The 24,057-nt window shown below is 40.9% G+C and overlaps 1 protein-coding gene across 3 annotated transcripts in view; it reads right to left on the bottom strand.

Annotated features, from left to right (window-relative positions):
- Window positions 1-6,217: 6,217 nt before the first annotated feature.
- Window positions 6,218-24,057, bottom strand: part of FMO1 (flavin containing dimethylaniline monoxygenase 1) — a 32,387-nt gene continuing 14,547 nt past the window's right edge. For 2 of the 3 annotated variants that reach the window (XM_008696105.2, XM_008696114.2), the window contains exons 4-10: window positions 20,524-20,712; window positions 17,845-18,007; window positions 14,198-14,340; window positions 11,586-11,785; window positions 9,415-9,770; window positions 8,816-8,888; window positions 6,218-6,989 (exon numbers count right to left, since the gene is read on the bottom strand). In XM_008696105.2, the coding sequence (XP_008694327.1) occupies window positions 6,647-6,989; window positions 8,816-8,888; window positions 9,415-9,770; window positions 11,586-11,785; window positions 14,198-14,340; window positions 17,845-18,007; window positions 20,524-20,712 (1,467 nt within the window). In that variant the 3' untranslated portion in view covers window positions 6,218-6,646. The remainder of the gene's footprint in view (window positions 6,990-8,815; window positions 8,889-9,414; window positions 9,771-11,585; window positions 11,786-14,197; window positions 14,341-17,844; window positions 18,008-20,523; window positions 20,713-24,057) is intronic. The other variant, XM_008696119.2, reaches the window with a different exon arrangement.

Raw genomic sequence — 24,057 nt, 5'->3', positions numbered from 1 at the left:
TATTTATTTATTTATTTATTTATTTATTTAAAAAGATGATTTATTTATTTATTGAGGAGAGAAGGAGAGAGAGAGAAAGCACAAGGGGGGAAGTGAGCGGCAGAGGGAGGGAGAGAAGCAGATTCCCTGCTAAGCAGGGAGCCCGATCCCAGGCTCGATCCCAGGACCCTGGGATCATGACCTGAGCCAAAGGCAGACACTTAACCAACTGTGCCACCCAGGCGCCCCTAACTGAAACTTTATATATGTTGAACAACTCCCCATTTTCTCCTGCCTCCTACCACCTTTCTACTCTCTGCTTCTTTGAGTTGAACTGTTTTAGAGAAGTATGGTACAAATTTGTCTTTTTTTTTTTTTTTTAAGTAGTTTCCATGCCCAGCCTGGAGCCCAAAGTGGGGCTTAAACTCATGACCCTGAGATCAATACCTGAGCTGAGATCAAGAGTTGGATGCTTAACCCACTGAGCCACCGAGGCCCCCCCAGATTTGTCTTTTTGTGACTGGCTTATTTCACTTAGCATAATGTCTCCAAGTTCATCGTCAATGTTGTCACATATGGCAGGATTTTCTTTTCTCTTTTTGTTCTCTCTCTCTCTCTCTTTTTCATGCTGAATAATATTCCATTGCATGTGTATAGCATATTTTCTTCATCTGTTTATCTGTCAAGATCTGGATTTCAATTCTTTTGGATAAATAGCCAGAAGTTAGATTGCTAGATCATATAATAATTCTACTTTTAATTTTTTGAGGAACCTCCATACCACTTTCTACAGCAGCTGCCCCATTTTACATTCCCATCAACAGTGTACAAGGATTCTAATTTCTTCACATCCTCACCAATTCTTGTTACTTTTATTGTGTTTTTGATAATAGCCATCCTAACAGGTGATATTTCATTGTGGTCTTGATTTGCATTTCCCTGATGTTTAGTGATGTTGAGCACCTTTTTATAGATCTTTTGGCTATTTCTATGTCTTTATTTTTATTTTTTAAAGATTTAATTTATTTGTCAGAGAGAGAGAGAGCACACAAGCAGGGGAGCTGCAGGCAGAGGGAGAAGCAGGCTTCCTGCTGAACAAGGAGCTCCATGCGGGACTCGATCCCAGGACCCTGGAATCATGACCTGAGCCAAAGGCAGCCGCTTAACTGACTGAGCCACCCAGGCATCCTTGTACGTCTTTTAAGAGAAATGTCCATTCAAGAACTTTGTCCTTTTCCCATTTTTAAATCAGGTTATTTGTTTTTGTTTTGTTTGTTTTGTTTTGTTGTTTTGCTATTAAGTTGTGGAAGTCTCTAACATGTTTTGGATATTAACCCCTTATCTGGTGTATGGTTTGCAAATATTTTTCCCATTCTGTAGATTCTCTTTTCATTCTGTTAATTGTTTTCTTTGGTGTGAAGGAGGTTTTTAGTTTGATGAAGTTCTGCTTGTCTGTTTTTGTTTTTGTTGTCTGTGCCTTTGGTGTTATACCCAAGAGATCATTGCCAAGACCACTGTGAGGAGGCTTTTTTTCCATGTCATCTTTTAGGAGTTTTATATTTTTGGTGTGATGTTTAAGTCTTTTAACCCATTTTAAGTTGATTTTGGGTGTGTGGTGTGAGATAATGTTCTGATTTCATTCCTTTGCAAGTGGATATCTAATTTTCCTAGCATCATTTGTCGAAGAGACTATCCTTTCCCCATTGTGTGTTCTTGGCAGCCTTGTTAAAGATTAATTTCTGGGCTCATAGTTCTGTTCCATTGGTCTACGTCTGTCTTGGTCCAGTACTATCTTGTTTTAATCACTGTAGTTTTGTTTATTAGTTCTAGCAGAGTTTTCGTTTTTGTTTTTTGGAGTCCTTAGGGTTTTCTATATGTAAGATTGTGTCATTTGCAAACACATAATTTTACTTCTTACTTTCCAGTTTGGATGCTTTTTATTTCTTTTCATTGCCTGATTGCTCTAAGACTTCCAGTACTATGTTGAATATAAGTGGCAAGAGTGAATATCCTTGCCTTGTTCCTGATCTTAAAGGAAAAGTTTTCAGTTTTTCGCCATTGAGTATGATGTCACCTATGGGCTTGTCATATATGACCTTCATTATGTTAAGATAAATACCTTCTGTACCTAGTTTGTTGAGAATTTTAATCAGGAAAATGTATTGAATTTGTCAAATGCCTTTCCTGCATCTATTGAGATGATTACATGATTTTATCCTTCATTTCGTTAATGTGGTGTATCACATTAATGGATTTGCATATTTTGAACCACACACCACTCTTTAGAGTTATATTTTTCCTGATTAAGCAGCCAATCAAAGTTTACAAATTGCATTTAGCTGTGAGGTCTCTTTTGTTAGCCCTATTCTGTCCCAGTCTTCCAGCCTCCAAGGGTCCAATTTAAGATGGGTCAGTATTATCTAGTTTGCTACTGCTTTAACTGTTCTCCTGAAATAAACTTTTAATTAGTTTCTTTACTTTCATTTGTTCCCCTATAATCTATTCTCCAGAATGATCTTTTAAAATCATGAATTAGATCATAACGCTCTGATATATGAAAGCATTTGCTGAAGGGAATGTGTGGTCAGGGAGGGTTTTCAAAAAAGAGGAATATTATGCCATCTTTATAGATTGTGGAGAATGGTCCGGGGGAAAGGGAAAGATCAACAACTTGGGAGAGTAACTGGTCAAATTATAGGAGAGATGTCCTTGGGTTAAGTGTGAAAGGATGGAATCCAGAACACTGGCAGGAATTGCCCTTCGGAGCATAGATAGTCACCCCTAGTAACCGGAAAAAGTATATGGATACAGCTGCAGGTGGATTGGAAAGTGTGGTGGTGGGAACCTGGTGGTGCTCTCTGCTAATTGTCACTATTTTCTCATCTGAGAGTGAGCTGAGAAGGAAGTGGTGGAGGATGTGGCAAGAGGTGATGATATAAAATAGTCATCTAGGAGATCAGACTGGGGAGGGAAGGAATTAGAGCAATCTAGCAGGATTTGGGGGCAGTAGCGTTGGCATGAACTGGAGAGTGATTAGTTAGGGGGCTGAGTGTTCTTCCTTTGCCTAAAGTCAAGTGCTCAGGGGGAGGTTTGAAGTAGGTGGAGAGTTGGCTTTTGACCAGAGTTGGAGTTCTGACATGCAACTATGAATGAATGAGAGGGGGTAATGAGTTGAATGCACATGCAAGTGTGATATTACCAAATCACGAAGTCTAAGCTGGGTAATGAGGGAAATGAGAAGCTGAGGGGAGGCGGGAAGTGAGAGATGGCCGAGTGTTTGGATTGGAAGTCCCAGCAGTTAGAAGAGAAGGTTGTATGAGGAAGACTTAGCTGGAAGACGATGGTGTGATTGGTGGAGAACATAAATCAGACCATGGAGAGCTGCTCTTGCTGAGAATGACAAGGCCAAGACTTGCAGTGGCTGATACAACAGCCACTAGCCATATATAGGTATTTGAGATTTTAATTAATTAACATTAAATAAAATTAAAAATGCATTTTTTATTGGCGCTAGCCACATTTTAAGTGCTTAGCAGCCACATGAGGCTGGTGGCTATCACATCGGAGAATAAAGATGAAACATTTCTGTGATGGTGGGAAGTTCTCTTGGGCATCACTGGTCTAGAGGGTGAGCATAGTGGTGAGCGGTTGAGACAGGTGGAGGGTGAGATGGTTAGAGTTAACTGGGTTAAGGAACTGAGAGGACATGGTGGGGAAGGATTGTATACTTGATTGTGAAATCACTGAGAATTATGAGAAAAGTAATGGTAAAGAGAGAGACGTTGAGTCAACGATCCATTCACTCCTCCATGCAGCTCTTAAGCCTGGGAATGCTGGCTCCCCCCACCCCCTCACCTCCCCGCTCCAGGTGTGGGTCTCTCTTTCTGTCAAAGGGAATCCCATCCCCCCGAGGCAATGATTGCCTCTGATGCAATTCAGGTCATGAGGACTTGAGACATGAGGATAGATTCACTGGAGACTTTTGGATGTTTTTGGTCTTACCAATGATCTCTTGGATAGAACACCAAAGGCACAGACAACAAAAACAAAGATAGACAAATGGGCCTTCATCGAACTAAAAACCACGAAGTGGGATTCAAACCTGGCAGGCGGACTCTGAGGTCTGTACTTTCACACACAGTTCCAGCTGAACCCTGCTCTGTAGGAGCAGATAGGATTGATGACTGTTGGGGGAGGGGGAGAGGTCAAAGGATCAGGGTGACTTTTGTGTTTCAGTGGAAAACTATGGATGAATGGAATTGTTATTCCCTGAGAGAGGTGCTAAAAGAGAATTCTCAAAGGAGGCAAAACCATGACTCTCATACAAATATAAAAGGAATACTGCTGAAAGACTTAAATTAACTTATTATTAAAGAGGGCGGGGGATTGGTAAGACGTTACCACCAGTTAGAAGGTGACACATATTTATAGATTCAGGGATATTGAAGTGAATATCGCAAAGTGGAGGCAAAACTGGTCTTTTCCACAGTGGGGAGCGGAAGCCAATTAAACCTCTATTAGATGTAATTTACATGTCTACAGACAAGATAGTTTTGCATTGCTATTATTGTCTATAATCTACAGAGTTTTAAAATAGGGACTTTTTTTATAGTGGAGAAAGGGGCAGCTCTCACTGGAGGTTGTTGGCACGGAGAAGGTGGAAATGGGCTAGCTACAAGCAAGACATCATACATGACTGGTTCTGGGGAGTGTATCTGACTTTCTTTTGTTGGTCCTGAGTTGGAAGCAGGGACGTAAGTGAGAAGCTGGCACTCACTGATCAAGTCCTGACTGTTCTGGACCGATGCAGAGGTTGTGGGTCAGAGTTCTACTGTTGTAGACGGTCTGTTCATTGTCTGTTTGTACATTCAGTCCCTCAGATCAATATATTCAATGCAACAGAGATTAGGTTCAGGTCCCAGCTTGTGTCCTCGTGGGATGTCACTGTGACCTGGGGCCACGTTTCACCTTGAGTACTGAACCTCTCCAGCCGACTTCATGAGGAATGATCTGCTTCGAGGGAGAGTATTCAATGGAGTAGTTTTTCATTATGAATTTCTATGTTAAGGGTTCTGCACCCAATTCCAATGTGTGTGGGGGCTTTTCCCCTATACTGCAAAGCAATTTTTGGACATTAGCTGGGTGTCCTACAATTGAACTCAATTTTGACATTATCTGCCCAGAGACTGCATCAGATTCCACAAGTGAAGAGCCCAGTCCTACAAGATGGCCTCCCCTCTCACTTCAGCCCAGATCGTCATCTGTGCTTCCGAGGACCGGCTATAGATTGGAGATTCCAGTGACTTGGGTTTGCACTAATTTGCTAGAGTGGCTCACAGAACTCAGGGAAACGTTTCACTTGCTAGAGAACCAGGTTATTATAAAAGGATATAACCCAGGAAAAACAAGATGGAAGACACACATAGGGCAAGATATGTGGGAAGGGGTGAAGAGCCTCCATGTCTTCTCTAAGGACATCACTCTCCCCAAACTTCTCGTGTTCACCATTCTGGAAGCTCTCTGAACCCCTTGCTTTTGGGTTTTTATGGAAGTTGCATTTCGTGGAGCTGGGCTCCATGAACTAGCGGAGGTGGTTAATTTTCGGTGAGGTAGATCTGATTTGGGTTCTTACTATGCCAGCTGGAGCGCCCTATTTTGTTGTAGAGTGCATTCTAGGGGAATAAGCACTCCCAGGCAGGAACATCCCTTTATTTTTATTAAAATAATTTTTTTCAATATAGTGATTTGATGATGATACACATTGTAAAATGCTCCCCATAAGCGGTTACATCTTTCAGCGTACAAAGTTATTATAAAATTATTGACCATATTCCCCATCCTGTATTTTTTATCCCCATGACCTACTTATTTTATAACTGGAAGTTTGTACCTCCTAGTCTCTTTCTCCTATTTTGCCCATTCTCCCACCCCTCCCCCCTCTGGCAACTACCAGTTCCCTGTATTTATGAGTCTGTTTCTCGATTTTGTTTCGTTGTTGTTGTTGTTTTGTTTTGGTTATTTGTTATTTTGTTTTTTAGATTCTACATATAAGTGAAATCTCGTGGTGTTTGTCTGTCTCTACAGTCCCTACATTCCTTCAGACACATTCCAGTGAATTTATTGAACCCCAATTCTTTTATGGCCTTTATGAGTAGACACCTCATCCCCTTATCCCTTTCCCCTCATCTTTTCCCCAACTTGTAAAAAGCATAAAAGACCACAGGAAACATTAAATTTCTAGGTTTTCTCTTTCTTTTTATTTCTAATCAGCTGATACCATGACAGGATCATTTTAGTACAACCAAATCTCTTGTGGAGTGGGGGGTTTTAGTTGAGGCCTATGAAAGTAGTTCATATGAAAGGAAGATATGAATGCTCAGAGTGCTGTCTTAAATAGCTCTCTCTTGTAAAGTGAACCTGGAACTTCCTAGCAGCCTTCGAATGCACAGAAATAGTGATTATTTTCCTCTAGCACTGGAATGGAAGCAGGTGGAGCTAGGAGAGGCTCAGCAATACCAGTGGTAGCCCTGGGGACAGCCAGGGAAGGACGGGAGGTGGCCGTCACCACTCAACTATGGTTCATGGCTATGAAGATAATTTGGCAATGGAGGGAAGAGAGCACTGTAAATCTATGTGGATCTGACAAGCCACCTGGGTAATCTTTTATTTATAGGAATATTAGGAAAATGGCCATAAGCAAAGCCAGAAGGCTTAAGAGTTTAAGCAAGCTTGCAAAGGGAGATGGGGATTCTTGTACAATTCGAGTTTTGGTGACTTTGAATGTTCGATCCCACTGGGTCAAGATGGCATTTCTGGCTCCTTTCCATTTCCCTGGGCCAGTCAGGCGGAACTGGTACGGTGTGCATGGGCCAAAGAAGATGGTCAAAGCCAGGCGTGGGTCCGTCAGGAGCAGAGAGAATAGGTTGGGTTTTGCATTGATACTGGTCAGGAGTTCATCTATGTATGTGATATAATCTGTTTGTAAAGCTTTGCAGTAGCACAAGCCAAACCTTTATAAAAGGAAAATCGGGGATAAAGAAGAAGAAAAAAAGATAAAAGAATGATAAATCAGAACAAGTAAAAGTACCAAAAGTAAACAGCAGTGTTAGAAAATTTGAAATGGTTTGTGTGTTCCTCCTTCCAAGTCCATAGCTAATGGTCTCATTGTATTTTTTTTTTTTTTAATACAAGCTGAACTCCTTGACAAGATACTCTATATGCATGGTGCTCCAAATGCTTGTAATGCAGCTGGTATTTCTTTAGTTTTTTTGGCAAATAATTAGCAATTTCTAGAAAAAAGTTTTTATATAATTTTGTTATTCTAAAATTTTTCTAAAACTCAATGATTGTTAGATTTGTATAATGTGAAAGTCCACAAAAATCAATAGGGTGGAGTTCCCTGTAATGCTGGTCTTAGTCCCTAAAACCACTGACTGACCTATGTGACAAGAAGCCTTGCACTGTGCAGTTCTAATTAATTATCTATGTTATAGCAGAATTCCATAATGGCGATTGAATCATATTCTGGGTTGAGGGTGGAAAAGAGACATCTAAAATGTTTTTATTATTTTGGGATTTAGTACTTTGACAAGGATAGATCAACATGATGTTTGCAAACATATATAAATTAGAGAAGTGATGAAAATTCTTAAATGCAGTGATTTTAAAAACTTTCTTTTGGTCTGAGAAATATTATTTAAGGGAAAATTTATATGAAAGCCCAAAACAGATTCACAGTGAAACAGATAAAACCAGAGATGTTTTAGCTGGATTAGGAGTGAGAATGGGGGGTGCGGGGGAGGCCAAGACTTCCTTCTTTGCTGGCCACTTCCCTTCTGTTGTCCCTGGTCCCTGAGTGCCAGCCAAAGAGCAGAGCATAAGTGGAAACCTTTCTCCAGGAAACAGGGTCAACAAACTTATTCTGGCAAAAGGCCAAATGGGAAGTACATTAGGCTTTGAGGGCCATATTACCGTCTCTGTCTCAGCTACTCAACTCTGCTGTTGTAACTCAAAAGCAGCTATACACAGTCTGTAAATGAACGAGTGTGGCTATGTTCTCATAAACTTTATGTATGGCCACTGTGATTTAGATTTCCTCTAATTTTCACATATCAGAAAATAATCTTCTTTTTCTCCACCCATCTAAAAACATAAAAGAGGGGCGCCTGGGTGGCTCGGTCAATGAAGCGTCTGCCTCCGGCTCAGGTCATGATCCCAGGGTCCTGGGACTGAGCCCCGCATCAGGCTTCCTGCTCAGTGGGGAGCCTGCTTCTCTCTCCTCCTCTGCTGCTCTCCCTGCTCATTCTCTCTCTCTCTCAAATAAATAAATAAAATGTTAAAATATATATATATATATAAAAATAAAAACGTAAAAGAAAAATTCGAGCGATCGGCAGATTTGGCCCACAGGCCGTAGTTTGCAGAATCCTGCTCTAGAGAAGCCAGCTGAGTACAGCAATAGAGCTAGATAAAGATTTGTTGAATGAATGAGTAAGCAGACCCTTCTGGCGTCAGAGTGATGAACACAGCTCTTTGCCTGATTATGAATAAGGCGTGGAATAAGGGATCTGGGAGATGAGACTTAATTACATTTGGTTTAGAATCCAGGCACCATTTGGCGTTAAATAATCATGGTTTGAAGTGACAGTTTGGGGACACTTAAACTCATTTTCCTTTCTGCCCTCTCTCCTTACACAGGCTAGCCTAGATTTTTTTTCCCTTTCAGTCTCAGATGCTTCTTTTTCCTCCAGTGTAGCTCACCTCGGCCTGCTATTGTTTTACTAATTTGAGTGATGATTCAAAAAAGATGCATAAGTGGTTCATTTAGTTAACTTACCCACTGGGTTTATTTTCTTTTCTTGCATTAACTTCCTCTATCATGACACTTTGTGGTGGTAACTTATTTATACCTATGAAACATAAGAAAAAAAAAGGGAATTTAACTTTAAGCCTGCTTGCTTAGTGGTTGAAGATGCTTTGCTATTGCTCCTCTTTTATTCTTAGTACCCACTGACTTGCCTGTTCTGGCAAAAAAATGTTAGCAGCCTACTTGGATTGGTGGTATGCTCCTGGTAATAATGCTACCAGCTGAGAAGTTGTAAGCATCTGATCAGCTCACTTGTTAACGGAAACGACAAAACCTCACAATTGAATCCTGTCACTCCATTGACCGGAATTTTAATTTTAATCGAAGCTGTTGATTTGGTGAAAATAACAGGCAGACACAACTTGTATTTTTTGAGCCCTGATTTATCTTTTGTGCTGGTACGGGCTCCAATTCATTATAATAGTGGAATTCCATGCAGACTAGAATAGATCCTGCTTTTAAAGACTGTGTTGTTTTAGATTGGAGCTGGGGATGGTCTCAGAATTTCCAATATCCCAAATAACATGGCAAACCAAAAACGTATGCCGTGCGGTTTCTCGTGCACATACCTTTCAGGACTCGAACAACCCATCGTGCTTGTGTTTCTCCTGTGGGTATCATGGAGCCTAAGGGTTTGATGACGCCAATAACAGCCAGGGTTGGGTGTGGCAGATGCGCAGGGAAGATGTACTTGTACAGCGATGCCTGGCCACTTTCAACTTTGACTACAGTCTCATCAAGGAAGGGGAAAGCAAAGGTGTAGCCAGTGGCAAAGACGATGATATCAATGGGCTCTTCCTTTGGGGTGTTGTTAAATACAACAGAGTTTTCCTTCACCTCCTTTATGCTTGGCTTGATGAGCACTTTCCCAGTGATGATACAGCCTGGAAGCTCGTCATTTAGCACAGGCTCCCTCAGCTGCGTCCTAGACAGAAACATGGGCAGGGAAGAGATCTGCCAGTGACGGCTGTGGCCAGCCCTCCCTCCTCCTTCCCTTCCTTTCTTCATCCTGGGACTCTCCCCTTGGCCAGGCAGGAGGTGCCAGCCGTGGGAGAAGTTACCTCTGTAGGAGGGACTCATGAATGTCCAAGAGTGATGAAATGTGTTTGCCATTTACTAGAGTTTGGAAGCCTGTGGAGAAGGGGATCGGAGCTTTCTCTGGCTCCTGTTTCCCTTGCTGAATTTCAGCTCTCAGTTATCACTGTCATTAGAGATAACCCCGTGTGGAAGGACTACAGGGGAAGGCGGGGACTTCTACATCTGCTGAGAACTGTTGGGAACTCTCTCCTCCTAGGGAGCAATTGTACAAGGCAAGCAGGCATGTGCTTAAAAGGAACAAGGGCAGAATTATCTTTTTCTGCCTATGCCTTTGGGATCACTAAGCAAATACTTGGTGAGATGATTTTAAATAAGCTGAGCCATTTTGAGGTTGTGATGAAGGCACAGAAAGAGACAGTGTGATAAAATGGAAAGAGCACTGGAATAGGAGGGAGGAAAGGTGGCTTCTTGTCCTAATGTTTATACTTAACAGGGCTTGAGGAAGTCATTTGGTCCCTATTGGCTTTTATTCATCTGTAAACTAGGGATGCTGACACTTGCTATCCTTAGTTCATTGGGTAGGATGAAGAGCATATGAAATAGATAGGAGCTAGGGACGGTCTCAAAATTTCCAATATCCCAAATAACACGGCAAACCAAATAACATTGCAAACATGAAATAGTATATATGCAAGAACTTTGGAAATGATAAATGATTAAATCCAAGAGTGAAGGGATGATAGTTCCTTAGGCTCATTTCACCTCTTCTAAGGTTTTGGGGATTAAATAAAATACTTTATAGTCCTCCAGTTGCCATCCAGGTTAGACTTATGGTAGACAAAGCTGTGGTGGCAAGAGTCAAAACCCCTGAGGGGCTTGGAAGTGGGGGGTGGAAGAGGGCAGGTAAGAAATACGGAAGGAAAAGATGGTGACAGTAGAGACAAGAGGAGAGCAGGGTGAGAGGAAGATATGTGAGCGAAGGATGAAGAGAGCAGCCCCCTTGTGTGCCATCTGTGGTGGCTTGGGTGCCACGTGAGCCATGCTCGTCCAGAGTGAAATCTGGAGGAAGATCAGACAGGATCTCCAGGCTGTGGTGCCACCCTGGTAATGGAATATCATTGTACAAACTTAATGAATGAGAAAGTAGAGCCTCATTAGCAGTTCTTGCTAATGAGATAAGTCGTAGGTGATAACTCAGTTACAGACTGAATTAAGGACAGACTGAGATCAAGGTCATCTTGACAAGGGCAAGAAGGCGTTGCTATTGAGGGGTGGCGAGGGGCAACTACAGCATTTGATTTTTCCCACACAGTGAAACAAGGCAAGTGTGTTGCTTACGTCAAAGGAGTCATAGACAAGACGCTGTCTTTGATCACTGTAGCTGAAGCTTGTGTAACTTGCCTAACTCACAGAGCTCGCCTACTCCTGAATGAGCTTGGGCAAGTAACTGAACTTGGCAAAGCCTCAGTTTACCCATGATAAACAGGAGATTATAATAATACTTGAAAGGGTTATTGACAAGATGAAATATATAGTTTCATTTACCAAGAACTCAAAAACAGTTAGCTCTTATGAAGTACATTTGTATGAGGTTTTCCTTCATATTCAATCATGTGATTGTGTTATCACCTGGTTTGGATATGCCAGGGAAGGATCAAGGTTCCTTCTTCCCAGCAGCCCTCAGGAGATACACTATATTTACCTGTCTTCTGGTACTAAGCCGTAATTTGCATGATTGAACCAGCTGTTCATCTTTCTTGCAATCAACCAAGTCACAATTGGAGTTGGGAGAGAATTTCTGAACATGTTCTGAAATCGAGTCGTGAACACCATGTCCCATGGGTATCCGGAGTCGAAGACTCGGCTTATCACCCAGGCCCCTCCAGTGGTGCTGAGGAACACCTGGAAGCAATCAAAGAAGCCACTCAGTTTGACCCAGAGAACAGGGCTGGCTTTGCCAGAAATTCAGGAAGTTTCATGATTAGAATGGCACCAGAAATCTGCCACCCTCAAAATACATCCTCAACCACATAGTTCTGGCTCCTCCAGCTCCCATCCTAAAGTTATTCTTTTGAGATCATGGTTTGACTGCCTAGAGTATTAAAACACCGTAGCGCATGTAACGGAGAACTTATTATCTGCCAGACACGGCGTTAGCACCACAGTGAGTGAGATACCATGACCACTAAGGGGGCGTGCGACTCTCATGTGAAAAGAAAGCAAGCAGGTGGTTACAATTTTGTAGGCATGACAGCAGATGAACGTGGTCTACAAAGAGATTCAGTAGAAACCACTGTTCGAATTGACAATAAAGTTCAGTAACACAATTAGTTTTGGTGAATGCTTTTTTTTTTTTTTTTACTTTACAGATTGGCTCTTTGAGTTTATCAGCTGACTGAATTTGAAATTTCCTATCATTAGAGAAATAGAAATAATACTATGCTACCCACATGTGGTGGGCATAGTGGGTGAGACTGTGCTCTTTTTCCTTTCAGGACCTCCTTTCCCCTTCTTTCAGGAAAATTCCACCACACCGCTAGTCTCTCCAAATCAATCAATCCATCAGGTCCTTGTTTGAGAGCCTCCAAAAGGAATATTATAGTCACACATTCCCAATCCTTTTTCTTTGTGGCTATTTTCACTCTTGAAATTACTTACGTAATTGTCATCTGTGTCCCCCACGACTCTATGCTCCACGATGGCAGCAATCTCGTTTCTATTGTGTTCTTCTCTGTATCCCCAGTACCTGGCACAGTATTTGGCACACCAGAAGCCAACAACTCATCTTTATCTGTTGTTAACGTGTGCCAACTGAGGAATGTTCATTACAATTACTACATAAATTCGTACTAGAGAGAGATCACTGTGTTGGGGTGAGATGGCTGGGGATGAACACGTGGATTGTAATAAAGGAGAAAGGGCACTATAGAATGAAGGGGTAGGGTACAAGCAAAGGGGAAAACACGCCGAATCAGAACGGGCCCAGAGTAGTGGGGGATAAAGTTGAAAAGGCAGATTTGAACCAGATTAAGGAGAACCCTATAATGGAGGGCTCATCCATCTGCAATTTATTATTAGTATTTCTTTTGTGTTTATTTTATTTTATTTTATTATTTTAGTAAAAAGAGTTTCCCTGTACGTTTTGGCAGGAGCACGGACCCAGCATTGCTTTCCTAGCTTCCGTGGTTTGGCAAAGTGATCAAAAGAGGCCTGTGCTTTCTCAGATCTGCCTCCTCTGCTTCCTTCTCTCACTTTTTTCTTTTCTTTTTTTTTTTTTCCACTTGAGTATAGTCGACACATATTTTTTTAGGTAAAAGGGGTTATTAGAAGTTTTTAAACATGAGTGTCATAATGAGAGCTGGCTTTTCAGAGGATTTGTTTGTTGCTGTGAGGGTGTCTGTGCAGATTGCCACATGTGGCAGGAAGGACTGGGCATGCAGAGAGGCAGGCAGAAGTAGGAACAGGTGCTTTGGGTCAGAGGAACTTGAACTTGAAGGCTGGCTCTGCTATCTGCTAGCAGCACAACTTTAGGCAGGCCCCTTAGCTTCTATAAGCCTCAATTTCTTCATCTACAGTCAGGGGTACCGACAGCACCCACTCCAGCAGCTTCCTTTGATGACTGAGGTCATGCAGTAAAGCATTTAGTGAAGTGCTTGGCACAAAGGAGGCCCCAATAAATATGAATTATTTCTATAATTATCATTAGGAGGACAGTGGGGTAGCCTTTGTGTACGGACTTGCTGAGTGTAGTGGTGGTTAACCAGGAAAGGGGGGAGCAAATGGGAGATCTTCGCAAGGGACCAAGGACAGGATTTTCTCACCGATGGGACTAGGTAAGACACAGATGTCTCCTAAGCTCTTGTTGGATGACTGGGAAAATGACAAAAATGGGAAGTCAGAGAAGCTGGTCTTGGAAAAAAAATGACACTTGGAATTTGGAGTAAAATTTATAAACACATAAGAAAAAATACTTTAAAAATCTGTTTTTTTGGGATGCCTGGGTGGCTCAGTCAGTTAAGAGTCTGCCTTCAGATCAGGTCATGATCCCAGGATCCTGGGATCAAGTCCTGCATCAGGCTCCTTGCTCAGCAGGGAGCCAGCTTCTCTCTCTGCCTGCTGCTCTCCCTGCTTGTGCTCACTCTCTCTCTCTCTGACAAATAAATAAATGAAATCTTAAAAAAAAAATAAAAAAATCTGTTTTTTGTATGTGTGTGTGGCTTTGGGCGTATTTATTTCTTTCATCATTTATCACTGTTTGCCTGAGGCATGCATCTTAAGATAAAGTTCTTCATTAAGTAACATGAAGCATGGTACCTTTTTTGCCACGTGGCTGGCCTCCACAGCAATGTCTGTGCCCGAATTCCCCATTCCAATCACAAGGACTCTCTTGTCCTTAAACATATCTGGATGTTTATACTGTCGGCTATGAAAGTACTGGCCTTTAAATGTATTTATACCTATAGAAAAAGAAAGTCAAATAAAGAATTTTACAGGATCAGTGAATGAAACATAAATATTGTGCCATTAATACCCTTTGGATGGATTATTTTGGTTATTTTTAAATAGCATACTTTAAGAAAATCCAAAATACGAATACATGGCTTTATAAGACACAGAAATCAGTGAGTGATTATTTATTTAATGGAGGTACTTACTCTATTTCACTAGGTAGCCCTCTAGGTTTATTTACTACTAAGTTGAAATATTGTGGCATAAAGATTTATCAAGCAAAAGTGGAAGGAGTCATTACCATTTAAAAGGTGATAGAAATCAGTGGGACAGTAGTATTCTACTTACTAATATTTGACTGTATTAGAGCTTTTTGCAAGCAAGGAGCAAGAGCAGAGAAGTTAAAGGAAACTTGGCGTCTGTGCCTCCACTTTACTCAGCCAACTTTTTTTGGCATGTATGTGCTTGGCACTGTGCTAGTTGATATTAGGGAAATAAGATAAATAAAATGTGGTTCTTATTTGAAAAGATCCATGTGAGTTGGGGAAGTTCACTGAGAGTTCTCCTTGGTGACTGACTATAACGCAGGCTGGGTTTGCTGAGTCAGCAAGAGCTGGCTCTGAGAAAAAGGGATTATGTTGGTTATACTGGGTTTAGATCTACTGTTCTAACTAGAAAGGGTATCTCAGGCGGTTGATACCAAATTTCTCACTGAAACATTACATGTGAATGGAGAGTGTTGGAAAATACTCTCAAGGTTGCATTAACACAATCAAAAGTAATACATACTATACAAAGAACCTATTTTTTCCAGAAAAAGTGATAAGACATCTAGATTCTCAGGGGATAAATATGGATGTTTGTGGCAAGTAGCCTTATCAAGATCTGGTAGCTCTTTAGTTCACCTTGAGTCATTAGAAATCTGATCTGAATCTCTGTTAAAACTCACCATAATCCAGAGCCTTTAGAACTTAACAAGGATGCAACCAAGTTCAAATATTAATTCAGACAGGATCCAGTATGGATCAGAGAATGGCTGAGGAGGGAGAGCTAGACAAGTTTAAGGAGAATCATAGAATTATTATCCCTGGATGTTAAATTATCTTAGATTCACTCTAGAACAGGCTCTCTGGGATCACAAATGAGCAAAAATGAGTCTCTGTGGCTGAGTCTCCTATCAGACTAGTATTTTCCCCTCTTACATCACAGGAAGACAGAGCCAGGACTTTTATTAGGTGAATGTGGTTGTGTTAGTAAACACACTAGAATGTATATATCTTAATGAATAAAAGTAGTTATCTTGGGAAATTAAACATTTATTCTATGACACCTGTTATTTTTACTAAGACTTTTTGGAACATCTCTGGTATTACCTCCAGAACAATGTGCCTCCAGACACGTTTTTGAATGTCTTCAATGAATTTGAATTTTTGTAACGGTTAACAATGACCCCAGGGTGTATGTACTATGTACTAAGCAAGTCTGTGGAATTTGGAGGACTCCTTTTCAAATCTAAAGTCACAAAACTTTAGAGCTCAAAGGCTCCTTAGTGATTAACTAGCCTGGGATTTCAAATGGCCAGTTGGTAGTGGCTGGTTAGACTGGTATTGAGAGGGCACCTGGGTGGCTCAGTCGGTTGAGCGTCTGCCTTCGGCTCAGGTCATGAGCCCCCTGCATTGGGCTCCCTGCTGAGTGGGGAATCTGCTTCTCCCTCACCCTCTGCCCCACCCCCCTGCTTATGTGCACACACTCTCTTAAAAAAAAAAAAAAAAGACTGGTATTGAGAAGATCTGTGAGTCCCGTGGAGCTCCGTTTGCTTGATTTGTGATGTATGCTGTTGGGTACAGTGGTCCAAGCCCCTCAGATTATGGGCAAAAAACTTAGAAATGTTAAGTGGAAGGCCCAAGATTGTATACCTTGTTGACCGGGTAGCCTAGAATCTGTACTTCCTGGTCTCAAGCCCATCCTATTCAAACTGAGGACATTGGTTCAGTTGCTTTCCAGTACACTTTATCCTAATCCGACCTGACTTGAATGACAGGTGCAGGACAGAGCCAGCACCATTGGGTGTACATGAGTTTGTTGTAAAATGAGTATTGGTTTCACTTGCAGGTCATATGTAGACTGTGATTCCTCCACTGGATTCCTATAAATCTCATTTCCTTCCTCCCATACAGGCTACATATTGTCTTACCCATCTCTGTATTTTTTAGTACTTTGTGTAATACACTGAGTGCCAAATAAATTCAGTGTACTCCCTATGTCATGGAACCTTCTGGATTCTTGGAATGATCCTTTACTGGGCACTCCTTCCTGGGAGTTTGGAGTAGTTTTCCTGCTCAGGGATTTGCTCTGTGGACAAGAGCTGAGAAAGGATTGGGCTGTCTTGTGGGGTGGGGAAAGTCCACTGTTGAACTGTTCAAGCAGAGGCTTGAACTGTTGGAGAATAGTTCCTTATATTGGGCTTGATCCTTTTTGATTCAATGACTCTAGTCCATGGCAGTTTTCAGGATGTGCTTTATCTTGACTTGACATGACGTGAGTGAGCTCTGGGGGCATTGGAAGTATGTGAGTTTATTTTAAGATGAGCCTTGAGATCCCTCCAGATCTTATTTAGATGATGAAGAGAAAAATCTCCTAAAGTTTTAACTTTTTGAAAACTTACTACGGTTAAAAATAAATGAAACCATTTCATCTTCTAGTCCCTCTTCACTGTTGTCCACTGGAAATTTGACATAGATTAACATGAATCATGGTTGCAAAAACCAGATAAGGAAGCTGAGATCCAAGGATGACTTAACTTATCTCCCAAGATTCTTCTCCCTGTTGACTACTGACCTAGTGGTATATACCTCTCTGATCTAGCTAAACCTCTACAGAACAAAACAAACAAAAATCATGCTACTTTTCTCTTTATCCATTGATTGAATAAAGGCCTTTGTGGCCTTTAAACTCAGCTTTGGCTGTGTGCTACTCCTGAGGCTAACCACTTGTGTAAGTATCCTGTGTCTCAGAAGACTCTCTGACTGTTACCCATTGCTTACCAAGGGACACTGAATCTCAGTGAAGCATAAAACTGCTTGCTAGTTTTTTTTTTTTTTTAAGATTTTATTTTTATTTTTTTGAAGAGTTAGAGACAGCCAGCGAGAGAGGGAACACAGCAGGGGGAGTGGGAGAGGAAGAAGCAGGCTCCTAGCGGAGGAGCCTGATGTGGGGCTCGATCCCATAACTCCGGGATCACGCCCTGAGCCGAAGGCAGACGCTTAACGACTGCACCACCCAGGCGCCCCTGCTTGCTAGTTATTTATTCTACTTTTTGGCACCTATAGGTCTTTTGGAACAAATGAAAGCCAAAAACTGGCCAGAAAGTGCTGGTTAGAAATAAAAAATCCCTGTTACTTTACAACTTTAACTATTTAATGGAGGAACCATAGACATTCACTCCCGGATCAAGCCAGTATCAGGATGGCTCCCTTGAGGCAAATTAAGGTCAGTTTCAGAAAATGCTGTACCTGGAAAAGAGTCCAGTGGCAAATACTGATTAGTAAGGAAACCAGTGCAGACCATGACAGCATCAAAGATGGCAGACTCTTGCTTTCCTTCACGCTGAGTGACCACCTCCCATTGGCCGGTGGCAGTAAAATCTGGGCATTTTGTTACTTTGCAGACTTTAGTCTGAAAAAGAATCATAGTCACAATTAATTGTTGTCAAGTTTCTAGTAAGGGCTTGCTGGCCAATGTACTAGTTGACATTTCAAATGTTCTGGAGCACAGACTAAACATAGTTAATAAGCGTAAACTTAGAAATTGAATCGAGTTATCAGATTAACCATAATTTTCTGGATGGAAGTATTCTGAGCTTAGAGTTATGGTGGGGTATTTAAGAGAAGTGATGAGATCCAAAAAGTTTGAGTGATTTGCTCAAATTCTCACAGTAAGTGATAGAACCAAGAACCATGGTCTTCTGATGTCTTTTTCATTATTCTTTCTGTTATGTGTATCTCTCCTAGAGCTGTGCTTTAATAGAGACATGGGTAATATAAATTGAAAATATAAATTTGGACCTTATGAAAGGTGCTATAAAAAATGTTGCTGAAGTTTTCCCAGATCCAGAGAATGTTTGGGAAATGCTTTTATGGCCTGAATGTTCTGGGAGGAGTCCAAATTTCAGTCTATTTTTTGTTTTAATCAAGTACATATAAATTTATGGGTGTGAGGTCCTGATTCAGAAAATATGTGAAATAAATTCACAAGTCAAATTTAAAAGCATAAATACTCCACTGGCCAAGAGACTTTGCTGCCTTTCTTTTTTCAGTTTTCAGAGAAGACAGGTATCTCAAGTCTTTCCTAATGGGGTCACTATTTGGTTTATAATATTTAAAGCACTTGTTGGATTCCAACATTGGTAATAGGAACTCTTACTTCTTTAATTATAAGTTTTCAGTTAATTAAATATTAATTGATTTCAAAGTAGAGTTTACTTTTATTTAAAAATAAAGTAAGAACTGTTTGTAATTAAAAATTTGGAAAGTACAGAGAGGAAAGAAATCTCTTATGTGTGTACTTTCTTGAAACTTTGGTGAACATCTAGCTTTAAACATTTTTTTTCCAATTATTTTAAAATAGACTTGGGGCAGCATGTAGTAGAGGAAAAGCTTCAGATTCAGGAACTCTGATGCATTAAAAATATTTCTGTGGATCATATTCATTCATTATGGTGGTGTTTCATTTTTACTGTGTCCCTTGCAAAATAAGGAAGTGGAGTAAAATATACTTTGGAAAACTGCAATACTTCCATTTACTCCAGTTGGATTGAAACATAATTGGTGTACAATATGGTATGAGTTTAAAGTATATGATGTAATGATCTGATAAATGTGTAATACTGCAAAATAATTGCAACACACAATAAATTTAGTTCATGTCCATCACCTCACATAGTTGTAATTCTTTTTCTTGTGATAAGAACTTTTAAGATCTACTCTCTTAGCAACTTTCAAATACACAATACAATACCATTAACTATATTCAGCATGCTGCACATTGTATCCCCAGAACTGATTTATCTTCTAACTGGAAGTCTGTACCTTTTGACCATCTTAACCCATGTCCTCCAGCCCCCACCCTTCTCCTCTGGCAACCACCAATCTGTTCTGTTTCTATGAATTTGGTGTTTTTGTTTTGTTTTTTGGATTTCACACACAAGTGAGATCATACAGTATTTGTCTGACTTATTTCACTTAGTGTAATATTCTACAGGTCCATCCGTGTTGTTGCAAATGACAGGATTTCCTTCCTTATTATGGCTAAACAACATTCCAGTGTGTGTATGCGTGTGCTATGTTTTCTTTATCCATGTACCCACCGACGGACACTAGGGTTGTTTCCATGTCTTGACTATTGTAAATAATGCTGCAAGGAACATGGGGGTGCAGATATCTCTTCAAGATAGTGGTTACATTTTGGTCAGTACTTTGAAGGTAGTGAATATGAATTTTATTTACCACTAGTTTTGGTCATTCATGTTGCTTTCAATTCCCTAGGAATTCCTTACCATCCCCATCCGTAGCAGGGAGAGGGGGATATAGGAGAAGAAAAACACACGGATTTTCATGTTTCTTGGAGAGGAAAAGAACGGGAAAAAAAGAGTATATTCATTTGCCTCTGTGTTCTACCTTCTTCCTGTCTCTGTTCTTGGAAATGGAAAGGGAGGTGGATAAGACCTATGAAAATAACAATATTCAAAGATTTTTGTATTTCCAAGGATATCTAGAAAAGATTTCCTTCAAATAGTGAGGTTCTCTTGTCTATGGGCCATTGCGCATGTTCATTTGTACAAAGGGATACTCAAGAAGAGAGGACCTAAGGACTGGTAGAAGTCATCAATGTCCCTGTGTGCTTTTGTCCCAAGCTGAGAATGTGGTTTGATATTTTCAGGTCCCTTTGGCTACTTGGATGACATTATTACAAATTAAAAATGTATACATGTGAATCCTTACAGAGAGTATCCACCTCCCCCTCCAGATTTACTGAGGGGGGGTGCGAGTACAAAGGGAAAAGGAATCCAGCCAGTTGGCATCCATCTTGCCAGTTCACGATCTCAGCTACAGAGCCAAGGGCTAGGCTATTGAGAGAAACAGGAAACAGGTAGGCAACACTTTCTGACTGCTGACTGATGTTTTGTGTCTTACCTTGAACTGAATGCATTCCAGGAGGTTGAACCGGTTTGCATACATTTTGAGATATTCCAGGAATTGAGAATTTGGCACATAGTTTGGATAATCTTCTGGGAATGGAAAGTCTGAGTAACAAGACATCTCCTTGCAGCTGTTGGAAACCACAGACTTATAGAGGCTGGCTCTGCCTTCTTCGACATGGTCCTGTCCAAACAGTGTATACACATGAGTGTGTATGCATTTGTGCATGTGTGGGCACACGTGAAATAGATGTTAATATTTAGACGTTTCAAACATTGACCGAGATTAAGGTTACCCTTTCTAATGGGATTTGTTATCCTGTACTTGAGGTAGGGTGGACACTGAACACTGAATTTTATGATCTGAATTGCAATTTCACTCATTACATGTGAACAAAGAAACCCAGGATGAACTTACCTGTCCAGATTCACACAGCATGACTGCAAAATACTGGAACATATGGAAATAGACCAGAGCCAGGAAGTAGTGCCTGGATGATGGACAAATGCTAGGTAGTTTGGTTTCACAGGGTGTTGTTGTAAGGATTATGGATGGAGAAGGGGGTTCAGATTATGAAGGATTTTGTGTCTAAAGTTACAGAATTTGGATTTTATAGGAAGGTGAGGGCAGTCTTCTGAATGTTTGAATGTGGAAGTGATTCCTGTTATATTTTAGAAAGATAATTCCTGTCCTACAAAAGATGAATGACAGAAGTCTCTGGAAAAGAAGGAGGGAGATCAGTGAATAGCCTAAAACGCACATCCACTTTAGCCAGCACTGAAGGTAGCCTGAGCAGAGGCAGTGGCAGTTGAAACAGAGAAGTGGAAACTGAGGCAGCAGAAAGACAGAAGGCACAGGAGAGTGGAGCTGTTTGGATTTAGGATCTGGGATAAGAAGCCGGACAAAGGTTTCCAGACTGGATAACTGTGCACATGGAGAAAGACTCATTTCCCACATCCAGTTTTGAGATGAATAAATGGCAAATATCAGTATCTCAGACAACTCCCCCCCAGGTTGAATAATAAGCAGTTTTGCTACCTGTAGTCGTTAATACACATTGCCTCTGTCTTGTGGATGTATTATGAAGGATGTTCTGAGTTTAGTGGGAAGGCAGTCCTTAGTATTTTAATATTATTTATCATTTTGGTTACGTATAAGTCTTTTTTTTCCTGTGAAACAAAAATTATTTTATTTATGTGAACAAGTGGAAAGACAACATAAACTTCACATGTGGAGGAGGGCTCACCTCTTTCCCTCAGAGAATGTGAATCGAGATCTGCGTGAGATGTGTAGTGAGTACAGGGAATAAAATTATAAACATATCTTTGTGGTTTCAGTTACTGTTGCCATCTCATCAACTAATGAATTCACTGTATCTTGCTTGTCTGTGGCCCCACCTCTGACAGTCTCATTTGTCCAGAGTAGATCTAGAAAACTGGAATCGAAAGGCTTCCGAGAACGATGCCGTTTATTCTGCTGGAAGATCTAAAGCCGTGTTACTCAAGGACGTAGCCGGCGAGCAACGGAGCTGAATTGTTCGTTAGCGCGCTCTGACAAGGTAAGTACCCAAATTGAGAGTAAGCATCTGGTGGAAACTTTTGCAGCGATAATTCAGCATTGCTCAATATCCAAGCATGTGGACTCCTATATGTTGAATGAGACTCAGATCAGTCTCCGTTTTGTCTGACTCCTGTGAGGAGCGCTGTGGTGGTCAGGTTGTGTACTAGACATGGGCAGTGGGACTACGTTAGTGACGTTTTAACGTTAGTTTGAAAACTGTTATCCAAAAATGCAAACAATTTATCATTTTCTTTCATCGAAAGATAACTGATCTTGGCACATCTGGGCGGCTCAGTCAGTTAAGCGTCTGCCTTGGGCTCAGGTCACGATCTCAGGGTCCTGGGATCGAGCCCGAGGCTGGGTTCCCTGCTCAGCAGGGAGTCTGCTTGTCCTTCTCCATCTGCCCCTCCCCCAGCTCCTGCAAGTACACGTGTGTTCTCTCTCTCTCTCTCTCAAATAAATAAAATCCTAAAAAAGAAAGATAACTGATACTTAATTATAACCTTAAAGAATAAATTCTCAGAACTGGCCACTGATAAAAGGTTGAAGATAAGTTTTGAAAATATAACACCACTTGATTCATTTTGGATAGGAGTTATAAGAACGTCCTGGGCACCCCGCCTGGGTGGCTCAGTCGGTTACGCCGTCTGACTCTTGACTTCAGCTCAGGTCATGATCTTAGGGTTGTGGGATTGAGCCCCATGTCAGGCTCTGTGCTCAGTGTGGGGTTTGCTTGAGATTCTCTCTCTCCCTCTGCTCCTCACCCTGCTTGTCCTCTCTCTCTCTCAAAAAAAAAAAATGTCCTGAACTTCCTGAGATCGCTTTAAAATTTCTTATTCCCTTCCAATCAATGTACCTTTGTGAACAGTGATTCTCTCCTTACGTGTGCTATTAGGCAAAACTTAGAAACAGTTTAGATATACACTGTCCCTTGAGAAGAACATGGTCATTCCTCCAATCCAGATGAGATAAAATAACAAGCAAGAAGCTAGCTTAATGATCCTAGTAAAAACTTTAACTATTAATATGTCCAATGCATAGTAAAAGTGTGCCTACAGGTGTTTCAAATGGAGACTATTTCACACACAATGCTCTATTTGGCTAAAAGTTGCAAGTGTAATAGTGATGTGCTATATTAATTGCCTATGTATACATATGCATATAAGAAAGAAAAATGGGTCCTCTTTTTGGAATTGTTTTCTTTGTATGTTCATTAAATGACATTTGCTGAATTTTATTTTATGTCTTTTGACTCTATAAGAGTTTTGAATTCATATTTTGACATTTTTCTTTGTTTCATTTTCATTGTTTTCATAGTTCATTTTTACTATATCTTACAAACGTAATTGTATCTACTCGATTGGAAATTAAACAACAGAACAAAAACTGATTCTTCTCCACAGTTTGAGAAGCACAGCTCTCTAGTCAGTGCTCCTTAATCTTGTGAAGAATTACCTGGGGAATCTTATTAACATGTAGATGATTCAGTAGGTCTGCGTGAGCCTGAGATTTTTTTTTTAAAGATTATTTATTTGAGAAAGAGAGAGAGAGAGCACACTTGTGAGAGCAGAAGGAGGGGGGGCGGAGGGGAGGTGGGGGAGGGAGAAGCAGACTCTGTACTGAGCACAGGGCCCCACAGGCAGGGCTGGATCTCACAACCCTGAGATCATGACCTGAGCTGAAACCAAGATTTGGTTGCTTAACCAACTGAGCCACCCAGCTGCCTCACGCCTGAGATTCTGTATTTCTAACAAATTCCCCTGCAGATGCTGTTGGGCCTGGGCCATAGTTTGAGTAACAAGGCTTTAGAGCAGTCCTACCCAACAGGAGCGTGGTGGAACATGCCCACTTTAAAATTTTCTGGTAGTCATATTTAAAAAAGTAAAAAGAACCAAGTGAAACTAATTTTAACAGGATACTTTAACTCAGTATATCTAAAATTTTATACTTTCAATGTGTAATCAGTAT

The sequence above is a fragment of the Ursus maritimus genome, unplaced genomic scaffold, assembly GCF_017311325.1.
Source record: "Ursus maritimus isolate PB19 unplaced genomic scaffold, ASM1731132v1 scaffold_2, whole genome shotgun sequence".
Taxonomy (NCBI): Eukaryota; Metazoa; Chordata; class Mammalia; order Carnivora; family Ursidae; genus Ursus; species Ursus maritimus.
This window is presented reverse-complemented; position numbering and strand designations above follow the sequence as displayed.